Source organism: Ornithodoros turicata, chromosome 9 (genome assembly GCF_037126465.1).
Source record: "Ornithodoros turicata isolate Travis chromosome 9, ASM3712646v1, whole genome shotgun sequence".
In the NCBI taxonomy this organism is placed as follows: Eukaryota; Metazoa; Arthropoda; class Arachnida; order Ixodida; family Argasidae; genus Ornithodoros; species Ornithodoros turicata.
Genome location: NC_088209.1, coordinates 22,990,531 through 23,016,085, shown reverse-complemented (window position 1 = coordinate 23,016,085; position 25,555 = coordinate 22,990,531). Strand labels below are relative to the sequence as shown.

The 25,555-nt window shown below is 46.2% G+C and overlaps 3 protein-coding genes across 4 annotated transcripts in view; 2 read left to right on the top strand and 1 right to left on the bottom strand.

The window, feature by feature from the left end:
* Nucleotides 1-1,677: 1,677 nt before the first annotated feature.
* On the top strand, nucleotides 1,678-2,479 carry LOC135368380 (trafficking protein particle complex subunit 4-like). The gene has a single exon (XM_064601598.1). It carries the CDS (start codon nucleotides 1,745-1,747, stop codon nucleotides 2,405-2,407), a length of 663 nt encoding a protein of 220 aa, XP_064457668.1. The 5' UTR covers nucleotides 1,678-1,744; the 3' UTR covers nucleotides 2,408-2,479.
* A 1,487-nt stretch (nucleotides 2,480-3,966) lies between these two features.
* LOC135368379 (mitoguardin-like) lies at nucleotides 3,967-12,557 on the bottom strand. 2 transcript variants are annotated; one of them, XM_064601596.1, is made up of 14 exons: nucleotides 12,308-12,557; nucleotides 11,177-11,300; nucleotides 11,058-11,107; nucleotides 10,059-10,151; nucleotides 9,906-9,991; nucleotides 8,959-9,159; nucleotides 7,516-7,631; nucleotides 7,288-7,360; nucleotides 6,526-6,612; nucleotides 5,874-5,972; nucleotides 5,101-5,235; nucleotides 4,952-5,005; nucleotides 4,352-4,468; nucleotides 3,967-4,284 (listed from the first exon to the last, which is right to left on the bottom strand). In XM_064601596.1, the coding sequence occupies exons 2-14, from the start codon at nucleotides 11,290-11,292 to the stop codon at nucleotides 4,147-4,149; spliced, it is 1,365 nt and encodes a 454-aa protein (XP_064457666.1). In that variant the 5' UTR covers nucleotides 11,293-11,300; nucleotides 12,308-12,557; the 3' UTR covers nucleotides 3,967-4,146. The 2 variants fall into 2 exon arrangements, with proteins under 2 accessions (XP_064457666.1, XP_064457667.1); XM_064601597.1 differs by lacking the exon at nucleotides 12,308-12,557 and adding an exon at nucleotides 12,160-12,267.
* A 210-nt stretch (nucleotides 12,558-12,767) lies between these two features.
* The window catches only part of LOC135368378 (protein crumbs-like), a 48,409-nt gene continuing 35,621 nt past the window's right edge, over nucleotides 12,768-25,555 (top strand). Inside the window, exon 1 of the mRNA XM_064601595.1 lies at nucleotides 12,768-13,951. Within this exon, the coding sequence (XP_064457665.1) occupies nucleotides 13,918-13,951 (34 nt within the window). The 5' untranslated portion in view covers nucleotides 12,768-13,917. The remainder of the gene's footprint in view (nucleotides 13,952-25,555) is intronic.

The window sequence follows — 25,555 nt, the reverse complement described above, 5'->3', positions numbered from 1 at the left end:
GTGGAGAATGCTATAAATACCGGACACCTTGTAATGAAAGGGGGAACAAGACACCCATAGCTTGAGATCAAGGGGGGATGGCATTTGCCACCACCTCTGGATGCTCCTTGGTCACACCGGACTTACTAATACAGCCAAAAATATGAACTTCCAGCGAATATGCGCAGATCTTGCAGCGCTATAAACTCTTGGAGAATTTGTAAATAAAATAGCATATCCAAAGAGCTGAATTCACTGAGAATTCATAGCAATAGCAAGGTAGTATGGGAGACGTATGGCAAGCAACACAATTATTTCCCTACTCTTGTGTGTGCTTGCGGATCTTACAATGCCTACACTAGAGAATATTTACCCATACATGGAATAAAACAGGCTCCGCCAGTGGTTGTTCCAGCCCTTTCCCCCACAAAAAATTTAGCTATGAATGCATTCTATGCGCATACAGTTATAGCTGTAGCCGGGGTGTCTTCACCCCCCCCCCCCCCCCACACACACACAAAAAAAAAATCATGCCCAAATCTTAAGGCTGTGTGAGGAGCTGTACAGAAACGCAGTGCAAACTCCTGTACCATACTCTTATATGCTGCTACTTATTATAGGAGCTTCATCTGCACTATTTATGCTCCTTTGCACACCCCAGCGGGTGCAACTGGTGCAACGTGCAACGTGCAACCAGGCCTCCACAGCTCCCCGCATTTGCGGCAGTAGAAAAATAAAATCACGTCACAGTCACGTGGTATTACATCGTCAGGCATCATGACGGATGCCCATTGGCCAAAGGAGGATGCGCGCTTCGGGATTGGTTGATAAAGTTTCGAAATATCTGACAGCTCACTTTTCGCGGGCTGTCTGGGCAGTCGTCCAGGCGGGCAGCTCCAAGCAAGGTCGCTGCGTCTCCGCGGCTCGCCGATGTTGGTTGACCACAACGACCAAAGAGGAAGTGTACGCGCGGGTTTGTTCGTGAGCTATAGTGACTCTGGCCATGTACTGATCTCCGATAAAGTGTCAACCTACGGACATTCTTGCCGGGTCAGAACTGGAATGCTTGGTGAGCTGACGCCTGAGGAACAGTTTCGAGCGCTGTCACATTTTCAAATACAGTGACTACGAAGAGAGTGTTCGTACGACAAAAGTATTTCCCGTGACTGTATGACCTACGGTGCATCGCCAGAATGAGAAGAAGATGCTCATCTGTGAAACGCACGCACTCGTGGACTTCGCTCGCCTCCAGATGTAGACTCTATGTGTGCTTTGCAAGTTCGAACTTGGTTTGGTTACTGTCCATTCAAGGAACGAAACGTCCTGTTCGCACGGTGAATATACGAGTCAAACATTTGAGTTTATACGTTGCATCAATAAATATGTATTTCGCCTATCAAAAATGTCTTAGTTATTTTGGAATAACGGGCGCCAGGTATGAAAACCAGTAGAAGTCAATGGCAGCCAAGGCCGGCCGAAAGCCGAGCCAAACTGAGAGGTTGCTGATTGGTTGGCTGCTCGGCATCACGACGCATTTTCATTGGTCGTATGTCCAGTGTTGCCTGAATTATCTCAAACTATGGGCTCTATAGGGAGCTGTGGGCGCCTGGTGCAACCGCGGCCGCATTTCTACTTGACTTGGCTAAAAGTCGGCTGCGCTAAATGAATCCGCGGCAACAGCACGCAGCGCTTACCGAGTCTAGCGGTGAGCCCATGAAGCTGTAATGACAACACGAACGAAACAGACGAAGGGCGTACTTGAAACATGGCAGTGTTCAGTGTTTACATTGTGAGCAAATCTGGCGGCCTGATTTTTCACTACGATCACCCCAGCATGCCCAAGGTAGAGGTTGAGAAGACGTTCAGCTACCCTCTGGACATTATCCTCGCATACCATAATATATTGAAGCGTGTGGTGGTGACATTTGGGCAGAGGGACGGCGTTTGTGGCGGACACACGGTTCTCGCGATTAACGGCATCCCAGTCGTTAGCCGAGAGCTTGAAGATGGACGTGATGTTCTCGACGTTATTGCCAACGAGGAAAACTACCCCATCAGCATCAAGTTCGGGCGTCCCAAGCTTACAACAAATGAGCGCATCGTCCTGGCTAGTACATTCCATTCCTTCTATGCAATCGCATCTCAGCTGTCGCCAGAACCGAAGTCATCGGGCATCGAAGTGCTTGAAGCGGACACGTTTAAGTTGTATTGCTACCAGACGGTAACTGGGATAAAGTTCATTGTGCTCGCGGACAATAAGCAGACAGGGGTGGAGGCTCTTCTGAAAAAACTGTTCGAAGTATACGCGGACTACGCGCTGAAGAATCCGTTCTACTCATTGGAAATGCCAATTCGATGCGAACTGTTTGATATTAATTTGCAAGCGACGATCGAACAAATGGAAAAGACCGGGATCAGTAACATATGAGTAGCAGAGTGATACGCTGCCAGTGTTTGTGCTTGGAAACTAGAATGTCACTATAAAGGCTGTGCAAAATGACTTGCAATATCGCTTGCAATTGACTAGGTAAAATACAGCATGACCTTCACACTTGCACGCAGAAGGCAGTGTACATATAATCGCAATTTAATATGAGTATTAAGAAGACACTTTCGAGACAAGGCGGACTACCATGTGGGATCACAGGTGCTGTAAAAGGAAACAGAAAAATCTTGCGCGGTGTTGATTGGAATGTTCAAAAGGTTTCAACTTGTTGCCCTCGTCTTGGTTGTGTCCCATGCCAGCAGAGGGCATTGCCAACGCCACCTAGATGCAGAAGGCCTGCTTACGTGGACATATAAAGTCAGTATTCGTCTGCCACTGCGTGTCGCCGTTCTGCAAATTCAAGAACTCTCAAATGATTGCAGCTAACGTGGAACTTGTAGATCTGAATCCGTAGACAAAAAGTGCAACATGCTTTCCAGAAAATCAGTCTCTAGAAAGATACGGGACTGTTTTCCACTTTCTTTTAAGGTTTTCCCATTTAGTTAGCGGGGACGTTAATCACTTCTCGCAGATGACAGTGGTACGTCTCCATGGCTACGACCACTGAAAGCACGTCCGTGATTGGCTACCACCGTTGAAAACTTTCTCTATCTAGGTGGCGTTGGCATTGCACTCTCCTAAGCCACTGCACTTGCGTTGGGTCACTTTTGGTCTCAGTTTTCCAGAAGAGACTGTTGGCAATTCTTATATCTTCCAAAGTTTAGTCTTTTTTTTTTCTGCTGTTTGTAGTTCTTCACATTCAGTGAGCATGTGGTGGAGAGTTTCTGTGGCTTTACCGCACAGTTGGCAGGCGGGGTCTACTTCATGAAACAGTTTGCTTCTCCGGGCATTTGTTAGCAACAGGCACCCTATGTGTGTTTGAAATAGCAGTGCGCTTCCCCTATCCTCTGCATAGTGCGGGCAAATTCCGGTTCCAATTTGTGCTAGCTGTAATATTTGAGGCTGTTTTTTTTTTTTTTTTTTTCATTACACTTTGCTTCGCCATTTTTCAGTTTCAACTCCGTTGATTTCTTTCGCTGTTATTTTGGACCAGTCTCTTTTGTCACAAGCCTTGTGTCGTTCCATTGCTGTATTTTCTGTCATATTGGTTGATTTTATTAATCCATCCTGATTTTAGCCCGATGCACTGGATATGGTGGAATATTCTTTTCTTTTTGGTATTGTCATAATGTCTCAATAGCACATAGGGGACACGTAAAAAGAAACGCGACTTTCACACTAGAGACTGCAATTCTCATGGTTACAAAATATTTGTACAGCAGGTATATATACTGACAGGAGTATATCTCTACCTGTACTTCGTGTACAAATATTCGTGACCTGAAGAGCAGTCTTGTGCATGGAAGTGTTCTTATTAATAAACAGATGCTTGTACTTCATCCTTGTTTACTAGAATACTAAAATACTACTACGTACTATTAATACTACATGCTACTACTATACATTTACTAATACACGATACAAAAGAAAGGCTATGGAGCTACGCACATCCCACCTTTTATTGATCTGTGCTGTACAGCTTTGATATGGACTATCTACAAGGGGCGATATATGCGCCAAATGTTGGAGCTGGATACCACAGTCTCTATAAATCCACATTAATATACAACAATGGTGCTGATACAGTTAAGTAATGTCCCTGTTTTGTACTGTTAGTCAATTTAGAAGAGGAGTCTTTGGCACACTTTATCGTAGCGTGCATGAATATTGTTGAAGATGTCTGTAGATATGTCTTCTACAGTTGTGTATCTGGTGCAGTTGTGATCGAACATATCTCTGACAAGACCTTCAATTTCATTCTGGAAGACAGAAATACTTTGCTGAGCAATACCATTACAAGTCACACTGTCTATCCACAGTACTTACCTTGAAGAAGTTACACATAATGCACAGGTCTTGATTCGTGCCAAGGAAGCCCCATGCAAACACGGGTGTCAAGTGTTCTGCCAGGTTATAGTAGTGCGCAAAGAAACCATTGGAGTGCTACAGAGGAATGTGATCAGTGAGGTGCTGAAGTGTATTCACTTGCTGGATATGCTGCTTGGTACGACCTGCCCTTACGTTTCACACATTCACGTACAGGGCAGAAACGCAGGGCATGCACAGGGCTGTTTTTCTTCTTTCTTTTTTTTTTTCTTCAAGCCCACATGTACAGATTTTATAAAGTAAGGAGGAAGATAAATTTGTATTTCCATGCACCCTTCATGCCCATACTAGTTATAAACACCAATCTGAGGTAGCATTTTAAATTCTCAAAATACTGTTATTGGATATTACGGGATGTCTGAAACGCATCTCTAGCAGGACTACAACTACTTGCAATGTAGCAGGAGCAATAATAACGTAATATAATATTTTGGACAGCTTCCACTGTGCATACTTGAGACGCAGTGACGGGCTGTACCCAAGCACGTATGCCCAGCTTTGTTCGTTTGCCGCGGCCTGGAAGTCTCCTTCCTGACCTACCTGAAGTAAGGCCTTTTTAGCCTTGATCAGAGACCAGACTGCAGTGGACAAAGCCTAGAGAAATAAGAAGTCAACAGACTTGCAAACATATGCACCACACTGAAGAGCTCACAGGCGCAGCATGCAAGTGGGATAAAGGCATTTGGTACCGTTTCCTTGAAACCGTCTGTGAGCCAACGGTTTTGTGTGACAGCCACAACAGTAGTGGGAGGGTTGCTGAGGTCATCAAATGCATCCATGAGCATGTAGTCGATGAAGACATCGTAGATCGTTACGCAGACGATCTGAAGTACAGACATTTTCATCAACGGAAAAAGCGAGACGAAAGCGCATAGAAAGAAGGATAGGTGGTGAAGCATCCCGCCAAAGCAGGCCTGGATGAGCAACGGGAGAATGTCAGTTTGGGAGAGGGGGAAAAAGGCAGCTGTTTCCAACACCACCTAGATACAAGAAAGCCTGTGCGCTCGTCGACGTGACGTAACAATTAACAGTCAGCCAATCACGATCGTGTTTTCAACGGCCGTAGCCAATCACGAATGTGCTTTCAGCGGTCGTGGCCATGGAGAAGAACCACCGTCGTCTGCGAGAATGCGGGAATGGTGTTTGTCTTGACGGCAGATATGTCATTACATAGCATGTCTTGTTCCGCGCACTCCACGAGACAACAGTCTGTTGGTGCGGCTGAACATACGTCAGGAGACGCTGGAGTGGCCTGTAAAGCTGCCTAGCAAGCCGATGGCCACCGAGTGACAGCACCATGTGACCGCTTCGTTAAGATTTCCAGCCCAGTGCAACAGATGACACTGCGAGCTGGTGCCCGCTTTATTGTATTCACTGGTCATGGGAGAGAGTGAAGCTTCACGTCCCATCCTTCTTTCTCTGTAGACAAAAGTTACAGGAAACATGTACGTGTTGTGCTTACTCCTCTGCCCTTTAATTCTTTCTCCATTTCGTCCCCATTCTGAGGGTCCAGAATATACAGCATGAATTCATCGTAGCTCTGTATCGCATCCTTCGGATCCTAGAAGGACACACAATGTATCCACACCAGTTATCACCCTAACCAGTGGCAGCTTGGGGGTTCGAGACAGGGACTAGCAACCAACAGACAGAGGGTAAAATGGGGTGTAGAATCATGTGATGACGATAATTTGGATTAATGTACTCATTTTGATTTTGGAGTGATGCAAATCACCAGAGTTGATGGCTCAAATGCATGTGATCACATGACTAAGCAACATATTTATCTCCACTTTATACTAGAAGAGACAGGATCTGTTGTGTGGAAACCACACACAATATGGAAGTGTTGGCAGATAGTAAATTTGTACTCAAGAAGGTCAGGCTTAGATCAGTGTGAGAAGTACAAAGATGTAGCAAAGGTGTGCTCTTCGTTTTCAACGTACATCAACCAACTACCCCAATTTTCCATGCCGTGCTTTTAACGTATGCAAGTCCAAAAGCTCTTGGGGTTGGAGAGTGTGCTACCCTGGAGCCCATATCCACAAGCTACCACTGCATTTTACTGTAGCAAATAGGAGGAAATTTCACATTCACCATTAACCACAACTCACCTTGCCTGCACGAATCAAAAGGGCAGCTAGCAGCTGGCTTCCTGCATTGATGAACCACTGCTGTATATCCTCCTGCTTAGCAAGATGCTGCAAGAGGGATGCAAAAATTTGTTGAATTGGTGTCGCGTATCCTAAAGTTTACTAAAAAAAGAGAAGTGTGAGCACAAGCAACACGATCTGCTTTCGAATGCTGAGGAATGTTGGACGATGTGCCGAGAGGCACACTATCCTTCTTCCATACATATTCTTTTCACAGGTCACCAGTGCATACGAAATGGTGGAAGAAGTGGAAACAGCAGGAAATGCGTGCAGATGTTTCATTAGTTAATTTGCTCATGTAATGTTTGTCTGCACATCTTGCACTAAACACTGTGATGATTATGTGATTTGATAAAGGCTGCTTTGACCAGTTCACAGCTTCTTTAAAGACTGGGACAGTAAGCACATATTGTCCAGGTTAAGAAGCATGTACAAATGTGGTCAGTGGTCTCTAGCTATGTAATGACACAGTGTGTGATATGCTTTGCACACATATGAGCACAGCCCAGATTGCTACAGTGCATAGCATGATATGTTAAAAGCATGTTGCACTTGGCCCTCAGTCAAGCGTGTCTTTTTTTCATTTTTCGGGCACAGCAAGGCAGAGTTAATGGGTGCATTGAAGCTGATACGAAACACTGTAAGCAGGAAATAGCAATTTATTGAGCCAAAAATATATTACCAATGCCTATTCCTGTCTGTATGTGCTATGAAAGGTCTTACCTGAAAAGCAAGGCGGACACAGTGCATTCTCACTAAGTAGTCATTTTCGTTGGTACAGTTGAATTCTTGTAGCCTAGAAAATAAGATAAGCGCTATTCAACGAACATTACCGATGTGCCGCCATACTGTTCAACACAGATTGCCACATCAAAACATGTTGCTCACTCCACGAATGCATCATCAATTTAGACTGACATAATGCGAGTCAATGTAACCTGCGTTTCATACCTGTATGCTCTGCAGGGGATTCCCTTTGATTCCAAGAGTGCAACAGCTGACATGTACAGTGGCCAGTTCTCTGCATATGGAGGAGGAAACTGCTCTACGTCAGAGAGCTGTCCTACCTGCATTTTGTGATGTGAAAGATAAGGGTGAATGTGACAGGAAAGTCTACATGCATATTATAGGTTATAAGGGGGCCTGGGTAGAGAGACCATATTTCCGACAGTAGGAAACGGCACATGAGAGTGGGGGACAGAGAGAACACTGGGTCAGAAGAAATGAAAGTATGTTTTATTTCATACACAAACACAGTACAATCGTGGTACACGGTACGAGAAAGTGTGCATCTTCTTTTTCTCCTCTCTCTCTCTCTTTTGCTGTCATATTTGGTGCCGCCGATCCTGCGTCTGAGGCAGAGCAGTCACAGCAGGCAATTCCCACGTCGTTCGTAGCAGACAATGAAAGTGCTCGGATGATCTGGTGTCACAACTTGCCAGAAGGAGTCTGGAGGGATTGTGATCGCTGGGCGCACTCTTGTAAACTAATTTTCTAAGGAAATGTGTTGCTTCCCAAAGGAAATATTTTGCGTTACAGTTCCTGCGGGCAGCATGTCCATGTCCAGAAAAATATATCTTTGAGGTGTCTTCTATAGCCCTTTAAAATATGTCAGTTAGAGCGCTGCAAAGGGCCGGGCTGCCCCGAAAACCTGAATCCGGTCCAGCCTGTGGGCCTCAAAGTCATTTTGACCATGGGCTCGGGTCTGAGTCGTGTCAAGCTTTTATGAGCCATTCTTTCACTATATTTAATCCTCAACATTCGCTCTGAAAGCAAAGCAACTGAGTGCCTGGCCCCTTCCTTCGTCTTTTTGCTAAAACACTACAATATAAGCACCGCATTACTCTCAACTTTGCCTTGTTGAGGCGGATCACGCCCTCGCTGCGGTGTGCACCGCAGGCAGGCAGGCGACACTAAGGTGCAAAGCTACAAACACAAACCGCATCAAAGGCTGCCCTCATGCGTTCCAGCTATGTGTGATATACTCTGTGTTATGAGTCTTCACCATAGTATTAAACCTGTTGGACGGATCGCATTACAAATCTGCCTATGCAGCTGCCGGTCGGGATAGGGCTGGGTAAGCCTCCGTGGCTTTGGGGACGGGCCAGACCGGGCGGAGTTTTCAGCAGCTGGATCGGGCGAGGGTTGTGTAAGACTTCGTGTCATCAGGTACGGGCCGTGTCGGGCCCAGGTCAGTAAATTCAGGCCCGTGCGGAGCTCTTATATTCCAACATGTCTTACACGGGGCCTTGAGGCCTGTAAATAAATATCCCTTGCACAGCTTGTACACTTCCAATGTGCAGAGCTGGAGGTAATATGTAAACACATTCTAACAGCTTTTACTGTACCATAGTGAGGGCAATATGCTAATAACCATGTGTACAGCTCACTTACATCCGATGCCCCTTCTGCAGAAACAAAGCTGTCTGTGTCCGTGCCTAGCCTTTTCCTTACGACATCCTCCCCATCATTCCTCTCTTCCGTCATGGTAGATGGCTCATCGCTTGCAAAGATGGCCTTGCCAGACTCCTTCAGCTGCTGACCACTTCGAAGCATGTTCAGAATAGCCGTTTCGACGTCTATGTCTGACCTTGACTGGGCATGGAAGAAAAGAGGAAAATGGAATTAAGGATGTGCCTGACTGGTGGTTCGATACAAAAGATACACAGTCATGTCTCGCTTATCCACAACTCAGTCAACTGGAAATCTCGTTATCAGGAATGGACCTGCTACCATTTGCGCGAAGTGCTGGCAACACCTTTCCAGAACCAGTGTCATTCTCATCCGTTTATCCGGAAACATGCCATGGGACCCCCCCTTTGCCTGTGGTGGCACATGCGTTGTCCCAGTGTAATGTCACGTCTTGCGGAAACCTTCCGTTCACTTTTTGACTGCTCTGTGCCTTCATGTCAGTCAACGTAAACTTGTGTGGACAAGGGATGTCAATGATTTCCAAGTAGCGAGAGGTGTGTTCTATATTTACTAGGCACAAAAAGTCAATGTGTGAACGTTGGCTTTCCATCAGAAACAATTTCCAGCCTGCAGGCATGGGCCAAAGAATCGCCGATTGTTGATGTCGGCAAGACCGGGGTTAACGACGTTCTGCCGGACAAGTGGCTTGCCAGGGACTGTTTGGGATCATGTTTTTAGGACTTGAAGAAATGCTCTTTACTTGGTTTGGCGACACGAATACTGCTGTCAGCAGCAACATACTGATAAAAATGCCAGGGCTTATGGATCCCCATGAAGTTAGCTTATCCAGAAATTTGCTGTCCATATGAGAGAAGATGGGGGATAGAGGTGGTAAGCGGAACATGACTGCATTGACATTCAACTAGCACCATGAGGGATGATTTCTCTGATGAAGACCTCAGTAAGCTCAATGCATCTTCCCAACAATGGATCGCTTGTTCGAGTGACTCCAGCCCTGAAGGGTAGACAAATGCTTTAGCATCAACGTGAACGATGAGTGGACGACTCCAGCCATTACTTACCCATTGCACCAAGAGCCTCTGGTGTCTTGCTTTCACTAGATGGTTCCTGATGAGAGTGCTTACGGCACTTGGAGCAGTACGCCTTGATTACATCTAAGGAGCAAGGCAAACAATTACAACAATTAATTAGGCAAACAATACATTTAGATCAACTAGACAAAATACACTGGTTGTGGTTGTTATCTCCTGCTATCTTGATAGTATTTTGGTCCAGGTTTTTTCAGGCAGGCGTAATCCGAGGGTTTAACCCGATAAGGTTTAATAATAAGGGTTTAACCCGATTCTACCCCGAATTGAAGGTTGCCTCTTTAGGGTGAAACCCAATTATTACCTGGGAAATTGCCCTCATTGAGACATCTGCAGGAATGCACACTAACTTGTTTGCCAGCAAATGCAGTAACATCGCCATTTGTACCAAACCAGTACAGATAGTTTGAGTAACTAAGCCTGATTTATCCCCGAATTTAGCATACTGGAAGTTTTTCTACCTGAATGCGCATGAATTTAGGGCACGTGTTTATTTACCCGATTTTTGCCCCCGAATTTCGAAAAAAATGTTTCCCGAAAACTTCAGACTCTATTTATAAAGATTCTGTGTTGATGAGATATTACCAGCTGAGGGTCTGCAGGTGTCCTGTCTACTTCGTCTTAACATTTGGTCGTGGTCTATTGCTGCAGCTTCATTATGAATATGTAGCATCCACCCCTATACAGTCCGTTGATCAACTTAGATCCCTATCTGGGGGGGGGGGACGCTTTTTTCAAATCAGGGGAAAAATCGGATTATATTCCAGGAGTTGTGGGGTAATAGATGACATTGAAAAAAAAAAAAAAAGAAAGAGAGAAAAAAAAAACAATGATGCAAATCGTGGAGTGAAAATGGGCTTTCTCAGTTTAATCTTTAAAACAGAAGGCTCTAGGTATATTTACCTACTTTATATCCATAAGTGCTTCACTTGATTGCATTTAGTACAACGCACAAGCAAAGCTAACCCTTACCTCCGTTGGCCGAGGACTTCCGGTGCTCAAAATATTTCCAGCGTATGTACCTGCAGACAAAGGCATGGTTTAAAGAAGTGTCTTGCAGGCAGTCTCATGTTTCATCATGACCAACCAACCTGGTTATTCCAGCAATTGCTATTAATCCTACTCCTGCGGAGATAATCAATATTTTGCTATTTCGAGGTATGTTTTCCCAGACCTCCTCGGCGTCAGCTGCCTTTATGCGCAACATGGCTGATGCTGAAACACAAATAAATTGAAGTTTGCATAAATACATGAAATTGTTCTACTTTTGTTTGAGTCTGCCTCATGGTCTTGTATTGGAGATATGTTTATGAGTACAATAATTATCACGAAGAAAAAAAAAAGTGCTATGTTGAACATGGTTTTGGGTGACAACCATATTCTAGTGGTAACATACAACTGACCTTCCCTTCGAGACACTTTTCTGTACTTAGCGTACTTGCACTCATGCTCAAAACCTGAAGTTATCTGGTTAGTTATCTGGAAGTTATGAAGCTGTCATCGTGAAGAAGCGGAAGGGATCCTCTGCAGCTGCTACTAATGAGACAACGCTTATTCCACAAACGCTTGCAAAAAAAGCCTGTGTATTTGTTGTACAAGCCGGAACCTTAATTGTTCAGTGGTCTTAGCTGATTTTATTTGGCTAGAGCTGTGATGAAATATATAAAACTGCTTATGCTGATGCGGTTTAATTGCGTGAAGGTGCAGAAGGAACTGTGTGGCAGGTTGCTGCAAGCTGAAACTCGGTGTGTTTCAATGCATAACGTGTAGAGATTAGTAGTGTTGATAGCGACGTAATGTGAAACATATTTCATGCTATTTACATGCTGGTTGACAAAAAAATAAAAAATCAATCGATATGCAGTTATTCCGGCAGAGTAAAACTAACCAGGAAAGAGAGAACAAAATGTGTTAAATTGCAAGCCATCGGGTGCTGGACAAATCTTTTGCACCATCTTATCGTTGCATAATCTTATCGACCACCTGATGAGGAGCAAGCCTTGAATGAAAACTTGCAAAAGAAGTTTCATTGTGTGATTGTTCACGATGCTTCAGTGTAATTTAGTTTGCATACCTTCAGATTAATTTAGACTACGAGGAAAGCGATGGCTGTGCAGAAAGAGCATCCATGGTTTGTTGCTGTGCGATGCGAAATAATTTTACATCGCATTCATTACATCAAATTCACAGTAACCACCGGTCAACAATAAACATGAACGTACTTAGCAGCTGACCACAGCTTGAGATTAGTTATAGCGAATGATGATGAGACCGCACAGCACTCAGATCCATGTGGACAATTGAATTTCACGATGTACACGAAGGGAGGAAGAGGTGCTCGGAGAGAATTTTGTCAAGTTCATGATCATCTGCTGCAGATCACTAACGTTAGAAGACCCCCATACCGGTGAGCACGCTCTCACAATCGGAGAGCACGCGCTCCAGACACACTTCCGGTGCAAAAGTCTGCTTTATTTTGTTTCAAGTGTAATAGATGACACAATGTACGAACGCGCCCGATGAAGATATCTCTAGTGTGATCATCATGCACATGACAATACTGATACCAGTACGCGAGTACTGTCAAAGCAAGCCCTGTTGTCATAACCAACGTCACTTCCGGTATGGGAATATTTTGGCTATTATTGGCTCCAAAAACGTTTGGACTGACTTTTGGATCATAGTACGGTTTGAATGGGTTTTAAAATTTTAGGACACCACATATCACTGATGAACAAATTGAAATGGTGCAAGCGAGCTGGTGTGCTGCAGAACGAGGTAACATTTCATGGAGTTTGAGGAACATCCTCTTGTGTGCTGTCAAACTTCAGGACTCTCGCCACACATCAGCCCAGGCACTCTTCCAGGTACTTTCAGGAACCCACAGTCTTTCTGTGAACTGCAGATCACGTTTGTTTTGCATCGCGAGGGACCAACTCAATGAAGACTCCAGGACAAAGTGTTCGCGAAGACAACACCGATTTTTAAAGTAACAAGCTCAGCGCAAAGTTCGCTACCCCCGCCATGGGCGTACCGAGAGGGGTGCAAGAAGTGACGGGGGAGCGTTGCTTTCTCCTTCTCCCCCCTGGATCTCCAAGGTCACATGTGCAAATTGCCTTCTTTGCTCACAGTTCATGATTTATGCTCAGATATCATGTGAACATCCATGTGAACCTTACCCCCTCACCCGCCAGATCCGCTGCGTATAAGTTTGAGTTGTCGCCATATATGGGTTGTCCTCCTATATTAACTCTATGAGTTGACCGCTTTGCTGGCTTTGCCCCCCCTCTCCTTGGAAACACTTTGCACCCCCAACCCCCCTGGAAAAAATCTTGCGAACGCCTATAATCCCTACAAAAAAAGAGAAAAGAACGGCGTTTCAAAATCAGCAACACAGCAACGATCAAACATCCGGTGAGTTGGCTAGTAGTAGTCGCTAAACAAGCCTGCACTCAAATCTCAAATCAAACAACCGGAAGCAACCAAACAAGTCGTAGTAGTAGGTAGTAGTAGTCGTAGGACAAACATTTTAATGTGTACTTCCAAAAAACGTGTATAGATGGCGCCACGTGTTCTAGTGTATTTTTGTTTGGTTTATTTTCTCTTTCTCCAACGTCACCGAATCGCTCGGTTCCCTCCTCCTCTAAGCCACCTGCCACACAGTGAACAAAACTTCTGCATACCTTGTCGGGCCGTGCCGTTGGTAACCGTGGTTACTGTTGTGTTGGCTATGATGTTACGTCGCAAAAGATCGTGATTTTCTCTCTGGTGTTGTGGTGTGGATATCAGAACGTAATGTGACATTGCACACTTCGGATTTCCTTTGCGCGACATGAGCGGTCTGGCGTACAGTCTACTGAGCTCAGGTAAGACCTCACAAAAGTTGACACATTCGTTTGTTGCGTGTACGGGAGGCGTCAAGTGTACAATCCACTCAACGGCGCCGTGGAGCGAAGATAAGTAAATTCAGAATACAAAGTCTGCGCTAGAAACCTCGATGGGAACGCGCCCAGGTAAACTTCGAAAGGTGTGCTGCTGCGGTGTAACGCTGTCTCGATGTTTCCTCGGGCGCCTTTTTCTAGTTTTTCTAGCCCGGAAAGGCGTTAGCAGCATGCGATACCAACAGCTTCTAACTTTTTTTTTCTTTCCTGGTTAATTGGATGCTTTAAAGTGTGTGCAATATCAAATGAACACGTATAATTTTGGAGAAATGTACACGAAATATTTCTGTTGCCCGTGATGTGGAACATTGTGTGATGGTATTGAGCAACGGGTATTTTGTTTAAATTAAGATTGTCATCCATCCATGACTTACAGTGCTGCTGAATAATTGGAGCGGTCAAGCAGCACTTCTCTCTCCAAATTATTACCTCTCTCTCCCACGTGTTCGAGAGACACGACTTTTATCTTGCTTTCTTCTCTGTGGAGATTTGCGAAATTTGCACCTGTTGACCTTCCTGTCACTTGGAATCACGAACAATATAGCCTTTACCCTTGTGCCAGAGCTGTATAGGAGCCAATCGGTTACACTGGGTCATCGTACTAACCCATGCTTCCACCGGCCGGTATTTATCTCCGTCCGTGCAACGCGTGGGCGTTTGCTTGTAGCCCGTTCCTTTTTCAAGGAATTGTAGTGGTCAACCAAGATCTTTGTTGTCGACGCATGGTTCTTTGTGCTTCGCTCTCTATCCTGCTGTTTGTTCCTTAGATTAGGGTCCTTCTTTTTCTTTTTTAAATGTATTTTTACGACACGTTCCGGCAGCCTGTCATGTGCCACCTCCACGTATTTGATGTCATGCCGTGTGGGGCGTGGAATTTGGCGCTGGCAACGTTTTTCCATGACTACCGGTTGCTTTTCTGTTTCATGGCTATAAAGCAGTAGGATTATACTGTACCGCTCTTCGAACAGTGCGGGTACATTCTTTCTAGTTGTTTTTGTGTTGTGTGTGCCGTGTTGTATACGGAGCATCACGAATTCCAGGATTCCTCCGTCAGCTCTTCGTGAGCTATCTCTGCTCTTCAAGCTCCTGAGTCTATTTGTAAGATAAGCTGACCTACTGAAAGGCCGTTTGATATTGTAGTACGTGTACTACGATTACGTGACTTTTGCCGGGAATTAAGTGCCTCGTGGAATTATAGCGGTTTTGAGTGACAGAAATCATTGAGAGACCCATAGGCGCTAGCAGATCAAGATTATAAAAGTCGCTTTTGTTCATTTGATTACTCATGACATACATCATATGTCTTGGCTGCCCTTCGCAACTCTGTCTTTACCCAATAACGTGTCTGTCCATTCGTCAGCAACGGCGCTAATTATATTCCTGAAGCGTAATTAAATTTCATGTTGCACTGTGCACAAGAGATATTCTGCTCAGACGGGATTATCAGGGATGGTAGAACATAAGCATCGTCACTGATTTCCAGTTACTGTACGAGTCAGCTTTATGTAACACGATACGTCAAAGTTAGTAACCGGTGTTTTAGCAACAACGTTCGTTGGCGGAAAGGTAGCATGACGTCATTTTCCATCTTTCCGAGTCACGTGTGCGAAGTGGGTCTCGTGCGTGACTTGTTCCGGCCAGGTGGTTCTCGAAACCAGATGGCCGTTGTCAGCTTGGCTTTTGGTTTTGATATCGCAGATCTTGCAGCCTTTCGGTTTTGCGTTAGTACACTTTCGTTCGAGGCCCGTATTTCATTCACTATATTTGCGAGGAAAGTGACGTAACCACACATGGTCAAGTGTCGGCCCATCTCAGCGTCACTAGGGTCACTATTTATACGTAAAAAGAAACTAACCCCGTACTCACACGAGCTCTGGAATATTCCAGTGAAAAAACGAACTGCTTACGGAGTGTAAGTCCCTGCGAATACCTGGAGCCATGTTCTGGGCACATAGCTTCTTGTTCTTGATTAAGGGGTAGGGAATGTTAGCGATCCTGGGGGAGGCTTGCTATCCCAATAGCAGCACATAGGGCACATAGCAGACGACACTATCGGCCCTGTCGTCTGCTGCGGAATACCTTGCGGCTGAGCCGCAAAATATTCCCCGTGGCAGCAGAAACCTGTGGTGACGTTTTGCGCATCTCCCGCTAGAATATTCCGGGGAATGTCGCTCGAGTCAGCAGCACACGGTAGGCATAACAAGTTGACTAGGCGTTTCGTACGATGTCGCGTGAGGTAAACACGGTAGGTAGATGTGTGTTTCGTTGTGATAATTCCCCATTTATTCTCATTTTTTCTTGTTTTTTTTTTTTTTTTTTTTTTAGAGAAGGGGAATTTGTGGTGCGTACGTGATTCGCATTTTACCGTTCGATTGCCGGAAACGTGGTGATGGTACGCATCTATTTCCGTTTCCCGCGCGCACATTTTCTTTTTACCTGATTTAGCTTCCGAACGTGTGCTTTCCGAAGCGTGCGACGTTCGTCATCACAGTGTGACCTGTAACGCTTTGGCTGCGTCCGACACTTCACCGTTCGGACCGGAACCTCAGCGCGTGTGCCGCCAGAAAGTCTTTTGGCAACTTGAAGAACCTATTGCCATATAACCCAAATGGGTGAGCAGAAAGTAAAGGGCAAAAGAAATGTTCCTGCGGTGATGTTCGTTGTGCTGCTATCGTAAAGCGAGAAGCAGAAAATCAAGTACACGACAAGATCACAAAGAAACAGAAGAGCAAATCCTGCATCACACTACTAATGTTGGTGGGTTCATTGTTCAATATTTTGTGTTTTTTTTGTTGTTGTTGTATGGTTTCATAACCTTCCCGTTTAGATGAGAACCATTTCACGTCTAAACAGCCAAGTAGTATGCCTGTAACTTGAAGGGGCAGTACACAACACTACCCGTGTATCAGCAACATTGTCAACCTGTGGCCGCGTACCCTGCTGCCTCGAGGACCCAGAAAAAGTACCGAGCGCACTCACTGCATCGTGCTTCACGCAGAAACGAGTGCAAGAGGCATGCAGTGTGTAACCCGAGTACAAGTATAACCTGTTCGCCAAATTACGGCCCATTTATCACGATGCGCGCAGCTTGTCGAACAAGCGAAGATCAAGGTACCACTGCCATCACGCCGAAAGGCAGCTCACAATTCGGAACAATGTCCTCTCTCGCCACTAAACAAAATCTGCACGAGCCCAAAAGAAGAGATCCGATGTCATTGTAGAAGTGTGAGCTCCATTGGCTTTTCTCGTGACCCAAATATATTCTGGCTGTCGATGGCCAACAATCGTCGCTGTCATACTCACGGCCTGTATGTATGGTGTTGAGTGCTCCGTTTGGCTATATTTAGACCTTCTGGTAGCTGAGAAAGAAATCTACGAGAAGGCGTAAACGTAAAGGCGTGTGATCCCGCAGCGTCGCCTGCAACTATAACAACAATGAAACGCTACTAAGTGCGTTTCGTATTGACATGTTGGACACCGTGGCGGATCCTGGAGGAGGGGGTGCTCAAACCGTAAGTTTTACCATGTGGTTTTGCATTGGATTTCCCTCTCTCCCCTCCCCCACTGCGCGTTTCGACAAAGAAACCGCCCCCCAAACCGAGGGTCAGGATCCGCCCCTGGTTCGAGCACTAGATTACGATGGTATGTATAGGATTCGGTTCAAGGTAGCAGTTCTTACCCAGTCGTGCTACCAGATACCCGATAGCATGAATAAGTGAACCACGTGAGTGAATCATTCACAAATCACCAACGAGATCTTGTTTTCTCACTTCTCCTTTTTCTCGTTAGCTCTTATTTTCCTTCCTCCATGTTCTTTTCCAATGGAATACCAAGTCGACCTTGCGTCTGACCATATATGGAGATGGTTGCCAGTGGTAGCCACAGCCAAAGCCTGTGTCATCTGCGGCGATTGGCTGACGTCCTGACCGCGACGTCTGCAACGATACGTCTGCATGCAGCGTCACGACTATCGCATGGTGGAATCGTGCGTCCTTGGCCGACATCACAGGGAACCACCAGCACACCACCATATGCATGCGTGCGAAAAAGCATTGAAAGGGCACCAAAGTGCAAAGAATTTTCTTCAAGGAATGAAAGTTTCCATTACTTCGACACCAATACAAAAGGAACGGAGTCACCCGCTGCGTCGTTCGTGGTTTACGAGCGGAAGGACCCGCAATTTTTGCTTTCCATCTCCCCCTCCTTCTCCGGAAGATCCACAACGTGGAGCGCTCCGTCATTGGTCGCCTGCGCGAATGGTTAGTCCAGTCTTCGCGGGAGTTCGTTTGAGGAGACCAATGCGAGACCTCTCCGCATTCTCCCGCTTCTTGAGAAGGAGAGGAAACCGTAAATTGCAGTTTCTTTCGCTCATAAATCTCGAACGACGCAACGGATGAATCCAGTTCCTTTTACGTTGGTGTCAAGGTAACGCCTTTTTTTCATTCCGCGACGAGAAATTTTTGCGCTTTAGTGCCCCCTTTAAGCTTTCTTTATCTAGGTGTAGTTGCTCGGTGGTGGTGGAGGTAGCTTTGAAAGATCTCGTCGTTGCCGGCCTCACAGGGGGGATGTGCGTCCTGGGCCGACTTCTAAGGGAACTGTGCCGACACATGTCTGACAGCGTCTGAGGAAAACCCAGGAAAAATCCCATACAGCACAGCCAACACCGGGATTTGTACCCGGGTACTCGACGTGACACGGCCTATACACTGCATGACGTCGTCTGTGCTGTCAGTGCCATGTATTAAAAGGAAGTCCTGCCATTAGAAGGAGCCTAAAAAAGAGGCTCGACCTGTCAATCAAACTTGGGCGCATTTCATTGGTGGTTGTTTTCAACGGGGGCAGCCATGACACCAAAATTTCTCCAAAATGGAAGATGATGCTTGGAGCGGTGAGGCGGTGATTTCGTGACAAATTTTTTGCATAAAGTACTCTAATTTTATTCTCTGAGTGTACATCCTCTTGTAACTACCTGAATAATCGGCCTAAACTTTCGTCCGCCGTCATTATTTACGCGAAAATGACATGGTTCGTCGCTACCGTTAGTCCTAGTGAAGATCGTGATCGCAAGAAAATAACGCAAAAGACGCCACCGATGCGTAAGATTTCGCATGATATCATTGAATTTTATTTATACATACATCTTGGGGCATTTTTGATTCCATCTACTTACGTTACGTGACTAAAAGTTCATGTCGGCAGCCTTCTGTTACGAAGAAGGGATAACAGTATTCTGCCGCTGTCCTGGCCAATCACTTCTGCGAGCAACCATTTCTGCAGTTCTAAATCATCCCAACATGCCTATCTTCATGCAGATGGCGTTGATAAAAGTGGGCGCAAAATCCGTCGCTTTGGTCTGTCACTAGTGATATCCGTTTCAATCCAAGTCAATCTAGTTTCTCCAAAATGGTGGCACCCAGTAAATAAGGGTGAGGTATAAGTACCGGATGGCCTGCGATAATTGGGAACTGTATTTCGACCCGTGATTCGCTAGATACCTCCAAAAGTGGGTGGAGCCTCGGGTATATGCAGGTTCCATTAATGGCCAGGCACCCTTTAAATACACGGTGCCGTGGATCACGGAATCCACGTATCGTAACATTGGCGAATCACGTGCAGAGACGACGAATTGGATAGAGTTTCATGGATTAGATTGGATGGAGAACAGAGCCGCGCAGCGTCTCGTCCTTCGTGCCGCGGATCACGGAATCCACGTATCGTAAGATTGGCGAATCACGTGCCGAGACAACGAAGTGGACCACCGTGAAGGCACCGTCTCGGTAGATAGAAAAGCCCTGTACCTATCAAGCTTTCTAGGCAGACGCTAAGAAGGGCTTCTCACGAATCGTGCAGTATGGTAGGCCCCTTTTTGTTTTTGTTTTTTGTGTCTTCGTGCATGCGCTGGGCACAAAATGAGGCGTTTACGTCACAACAGAGAAAGAGTCTCGAAGACCTAAACTGAATGTGTACCGTGCAGGACAGGTTTTTTGCTGGGCGTGATCATGGACGCCCCCCCCCCCCCCCCCCCTTTCTTCTGTTCCCTATGGTTTCATTCAACTCCGTCGCTTCCAAGAAGTATGTCGCGGTAAAGAAACTGCATCTTTAGTGGCTGTATGGAGCTATCATGTTGCGGTGCATTTTTCTCAAACCTCTTTTAGAAGCACCGAATGCCTTTTAATCCGGTAAATTGAAGCACTATATGTGACGACAAAAGTTAAAAGGGTTTTAGGACTACGACCTTCTAGATTATAGCGACCATGTCATAGTCACCACTTTCCTGCGCCGCATTTTGAGGCTAGCGGTGGCGCTACTCATCGGCCCGGTTGTTGCTTCCTCAATTTCTACGAGTACTTTGTACTTTAGCTTACCTTAGCATTTTTGTACATGCGATGGATGTCCCACGAGAGATGCTTTTTAAAGTTGATTATCATCGTCATCATTCTAGGCGTTTTCATAGGAGCTGTTGCTGTTGCATGTGAGCTGTGTGTTGCTGTCGTCTGCTACGGCGGCCGTACGTCCGCATCCGCGCGTTCAAAATTCAAATTTCCATTACCCAATCATGACGTAGATCTCGTGGGCCGAGTTGCAGCGCTCCTAGCGGGTCGTGCGGACAAGCTTCTCATAGGGGTTGCCGATTATGACATGGTCGCTATAATCTACTAGGTTGTGGTTAGGACATCCGGTCCCTTCCTGGCGCCCATTCCCCGCCTAGATCCGGGCCTGACTCAAACTCAGTTTTGAAGAAAGTGGTGAGCATATATTAAGAGGGAGAGGGAGAGAGAGTTTTCCGCGTCGCACCGGAAGCGCTCACCTATCTCAATGCGCGAGCACGCGCTTACAAGTTATTGTCGGAGTAAACGTAGGTGGCCTCTCTGTGGAACCAGTCCAAAGAGTCGAAGATCAAGGAGAGTATATACGACGCTCCTGATTTACGACATTGCACTATGTATCAGTATTCAGCCGTAGCCAAAGTAACAGGTCTGGAATGCGGCCGTGCGCACTCACCCGCGCCTGGGGGAAAGAAAGAACCCGGCAATGTATATAGGTATGACGTCACGTAGCAAGTAGAAATACCTGCGTTGGAAAGACAGGAACCTGAACGAATGCCAGATATATCTCTCTTCAGCAGTACGTATGAGGGTATGCAAAATAAGTGTCAATGTCAATAGTATGTACGTGCTGCGATGACCTCTGGCTGTTCGTGTGACGTCACTCGTCAGGTTAGAAAGTGGGTGAATAGGATGTGAACTAAGAATGTGAAATACACATTTCCATTCCAGAAAGGTAGGTTTCCTGAGCCATGGCAACGTAGTTGAGGGCGCAGTCGACGCACAGAATAAGGTGTAGATCCCGTACTGTGAAACCCCCTGCCTAAACATTCTGCCTCCCCCCCCCCCCCCCGGAAAAAATTTGAACCTGCGTCACCTCCCAGCCTCGGCGTGGAAGGCGATCCTCCTAGCAAGAGTGAACTGACGACCAAACGAAGAGTGTCTGCTGGGGTTGAGAGTAATAACATCACCTTGAGCTTGAGGCGGATATGACTTGTCTGTAGAACAGACGGACACACATGCTATAACTTGACAGGGCGACTTCTGTGTCTGTCTGTTTTGTGTCCAAGTCCGTCTCCGGGTCAAGTTCAAGGTGATGTTTCCCACTACTTCCGCGTCACCAGCTCGTTTGTTTGCTCCTTGTTGTGCCTACAGGAGACAGACGTGGACGAGACAGACAAGCGCTGTCTCTTGTATGCTCTTCTTGGATTGGTCAATTATCAGGCTTGTCCTTGAATGCGCGGCCTATAAAACGGTCGTCGGAGCAGTACCCTTTTCGGTGCTGTTCCTGTTCATCACCACCACTAAAAAAAGGGCCGAGACTGGGAGGTGACACGGGTTCTAATCCTGCAACCGGCAGCGCTGTCTGAGGTTTTCCCTGGGTTTTTGCGAAGAGTTTCCAGACGAATGTCTGCACAGTTCCCCCTGAAGTCGGCCCAGAACGCATACTAACCCCCCCTTGTCCCCCACCCCTTCCTGCTATCCTCTCCCCATCTGTCCACGTCTGTACGCCGCTCATAGCCACAGTTGCTTCGCGGCGCTAGCACGGAATAAAAAAAGAACTAGAAAAGTACCGAAGTTACTGAGTACCAGGCAAACAGTAATTGAGTAGAGTACAAAACACACAACCTTGAAAATCATTTTAGTTGAATACTAAATACTCACAAAGGTAACTCGTGTGTTCAATATAATTACACGTTACAATTTGCGAAATTTGCTGTCCAACAGATCGAGGCAAAATGGAGATAAAAAGAGATAGTCGTTGGAATACCCTTCTTTTCCGGCGATGTGAGCATATTACGTAAGTGGTATAGCTGCCAACGAAAGCGCACAAAGTGCATCATTATCTCGTCCTTTGTTGAGAACGGACGTGTACGTGTCCGCTTCCTTAGACTGAGAAATACGGTGGTGACAACAGAGCAGCGTAGCCTTCGGTCAGACATTTCCGCCACAGAACGGATATCGAGGTAGGACCTCGTATACACACTATAGGACTTGGGTCCTCACTGTGAGTCGACTCAATGTCACCGCATTACCGCTAGCAATGGCGATGAAAATCTCCACTCATCATCATTTAAATAAAGTTGTTGTTCGCGTCCTTGCTGTCCCCCAACCAAAAACAAACAAGCAGCAAAACGAACGATCACAAAAATGCAGTATCGGGGTAGCCAGTCCGATTTAGTCGTGACTCCCCCCCCCCCCTTTTTTTTTTCTTCTTCTTCTATCCATCACCATCGAAGTATCTTTGAAGTAACCTATATAATGAGTACAAGTTGCTTCCAAAAAGTGTTTCCGTACTAAACACTCATTTTCAAAAGCATAGATACCAAGTTACTCCCAAAAGTATTTGAGATAGAGTAACATGAGCAGAACATTAAAGTTACGTACCCTTGCTGTTGTTGCGCCAAAAAAAAAAAAAAAACACCGAATCAATCAATCACTTATGTTACATACAAGTCCCGTCAATTACGTGTCACCGACTCGGCCAAATTTTCATTATCACACGGGCATGTGACCAGTGTTCCGAATAAAACACTGAAAAAAATATTTAAAAAATAGAGTTGCGCATGTGTTTATATCGTCGCTACGGTTCAAGGTTCGCCCGAACGGCTTCCTTCGGACGGTGTTTGCGTCGGAAAAAAGGTCGGAAACGTTGTTTAGCAGACGACAGGAAAGGGTGTTCCAAGAAGCCCCCTGGCGGCGCATGCAAGGCGTCTCCACACGGCGCCTGCTTTCTTCCACGGACCGATAGACATCGACCAGACTTCAAAAAGTGCCGTTGCTCCTGGTGTCAGGTTGCCGGTACCTCTTTTTCTTTTCGGTAAACCCACGCTGTTTCACGTGACCGCGTACTCCAGAGGCGGAAGGCATGCCTACCTCTATAGTAACGTGCCTCCTCTCCTTTTGCTTGGCTGAGTTGGTAGAAAAGGGTGTAAAAGGGTGTCGTGGGAGCCCACGCCCATCCTGGTGGCAGTGGAACACTCCCTCGAGGTGATACAGCTGTATGCTGGGGTGCAGCTCTCTAGATCTGACTGGTGTCCTTTCGCAGGTTCATAAAGGTCCAGGCCTAGGGAGTTTCCCAGCATTTTCACCCCGTGGTGAGGGTGTGGCTGGGGTGTTGAACACGGTGGCGATTTGGGCTTGATGGTAACAGTCCACTCCAAAGCTACAAAAATAAATAAAACAATTAAAAAATAGTACGAAAACACGAGACAAGACACAGCACTGACTTGCGACGGTTCCTCTTTTATACCCCGGTCCGGGGTGTTGGTACCCCGTAGGGGGGAGGTGACACCCATATCTGCTTGCTTTTTGGGCCTTTAGAGGGGTGTTTCATGGTCTTGGAAAGGTGTGGGCCGTGCTGGGAAAATCCCTGGTGTAGGCAATCGTCTCGCACAGCCATCACTTGTAGGAAACTGTTAAGAACAACAACGAAGAGATGATGACGATGATTTGGGATGCTTCACCGCCGACGAGAAGTACCCGACCCCATTACATGTGAGACATTAAATGGGTGCTGCAGTGAAGTTAAATTCATTAAGTAGTTCACAGAACAGTTGTCTTCGGGTCGCTATACAAAAAGCGCACGAAATGCAGAAACAAACGCACTGAAAGGAGCAGCGAGGAAGTTGGGAAAATACTCCATAACAAAATAATTCTCTCCGCATTGTCGCGCTTCTTTAGAAGGAGTGGGAGAAGGAAACCGTAAATTGCGGTTTCTTTCGCTCATTTGTTTTGTGTTCTTTTGGTGTCAAGATAACGGGATCTGTCATTCCGTGCGGATAATTTTTTGCACTTTAGCGCCCCCTTCAAACTCCCTATTTGCTTCTACACCCGCTATTCGCTGCAAGATCGACCTATAGGGGGCGACACCGTCACTTTTCTAGTGTGGATAACACGCCGGCGGATGTTCGGAGTTGATAGTTCTTTTCCGTAATTCTTGTGTATATTCACCAGAAGATCACTTGTGCCGCGATGGTACGATACTGTTCGGTTCTCTAATGCTCCACCCACTGCACTGATCGCGGCATAAAAGCAGTAAAAAGTTCGTAAAAGCAGACGGCGCGAGGAAGCTATCCACACCACGGTAGTTCATCGCTTCTCCGCAGAGCGCCGACACCGTTCGATATCGGGGCGAATACAACGAATGCTCAGCGGTTTGCAAAGTCGTGCGCCCCATCATCTACGGTGTCGCAAGGAAGTACCTCTGGAAGTTCTCCCCGGGTCATGGTACAGGGTGGTTGGAAGGAACCACCACTTCTGTTTTCAACAGGAAGACATTTGTCAGGTGCCTGGAAGAAAGAATCGGTCTGCCACAGGTCCGCAGACGACGACAGCAACATGCACGATGCGCAGCGAGGCTCTTCCGGGGACCTTATTGTCCGCGTGAGAATGACAGTTAAAATGACGCGGTCAGAGAGGTCGCCGTTTGAGGAGAAGCAATGGAGACAATGATGATAGTGACCCAGTGGAAGGGAACAAAACGGCTGCCAACAGATGAGTGAAGCACCGTCTGGAGGTATTGTGGCTATAACATCCTGGTAGGATGTCAGTGGCTGGCCGAAAGAAAGGGGCGAATATCGTGATCATGTCTTATGGTACCGCATTCTGCGAGATATGTAGAATATAGTGTAAAAGGGAACTAACTATTGAGAGAATGTACTCCAGGCGGAGAACAAGCAGTTGGAAAAGAAGGTAATCAGAGTAGAGCAGTAAATACCACAAGTATTTAAGATACTGATTGGCAGATACTGATATAAGACATATACATACTGGTATACGATAAGATTGGTAATCAAATACATTGCTGTTTTTTTCTTCTTCTTAATGTAAACAAAGGTAGTTGTTGCGTTCGACAATGTCCGTCATTTAGCCCTCCTCTCTTTATTTGCAAAATGATGTAGTGCTTGACCGAAATCAGCTTACACCGGGCTGGGCAGACACAGGTTCTAGTCCTGCTCCACAACTCACCTAAAGAAGCATC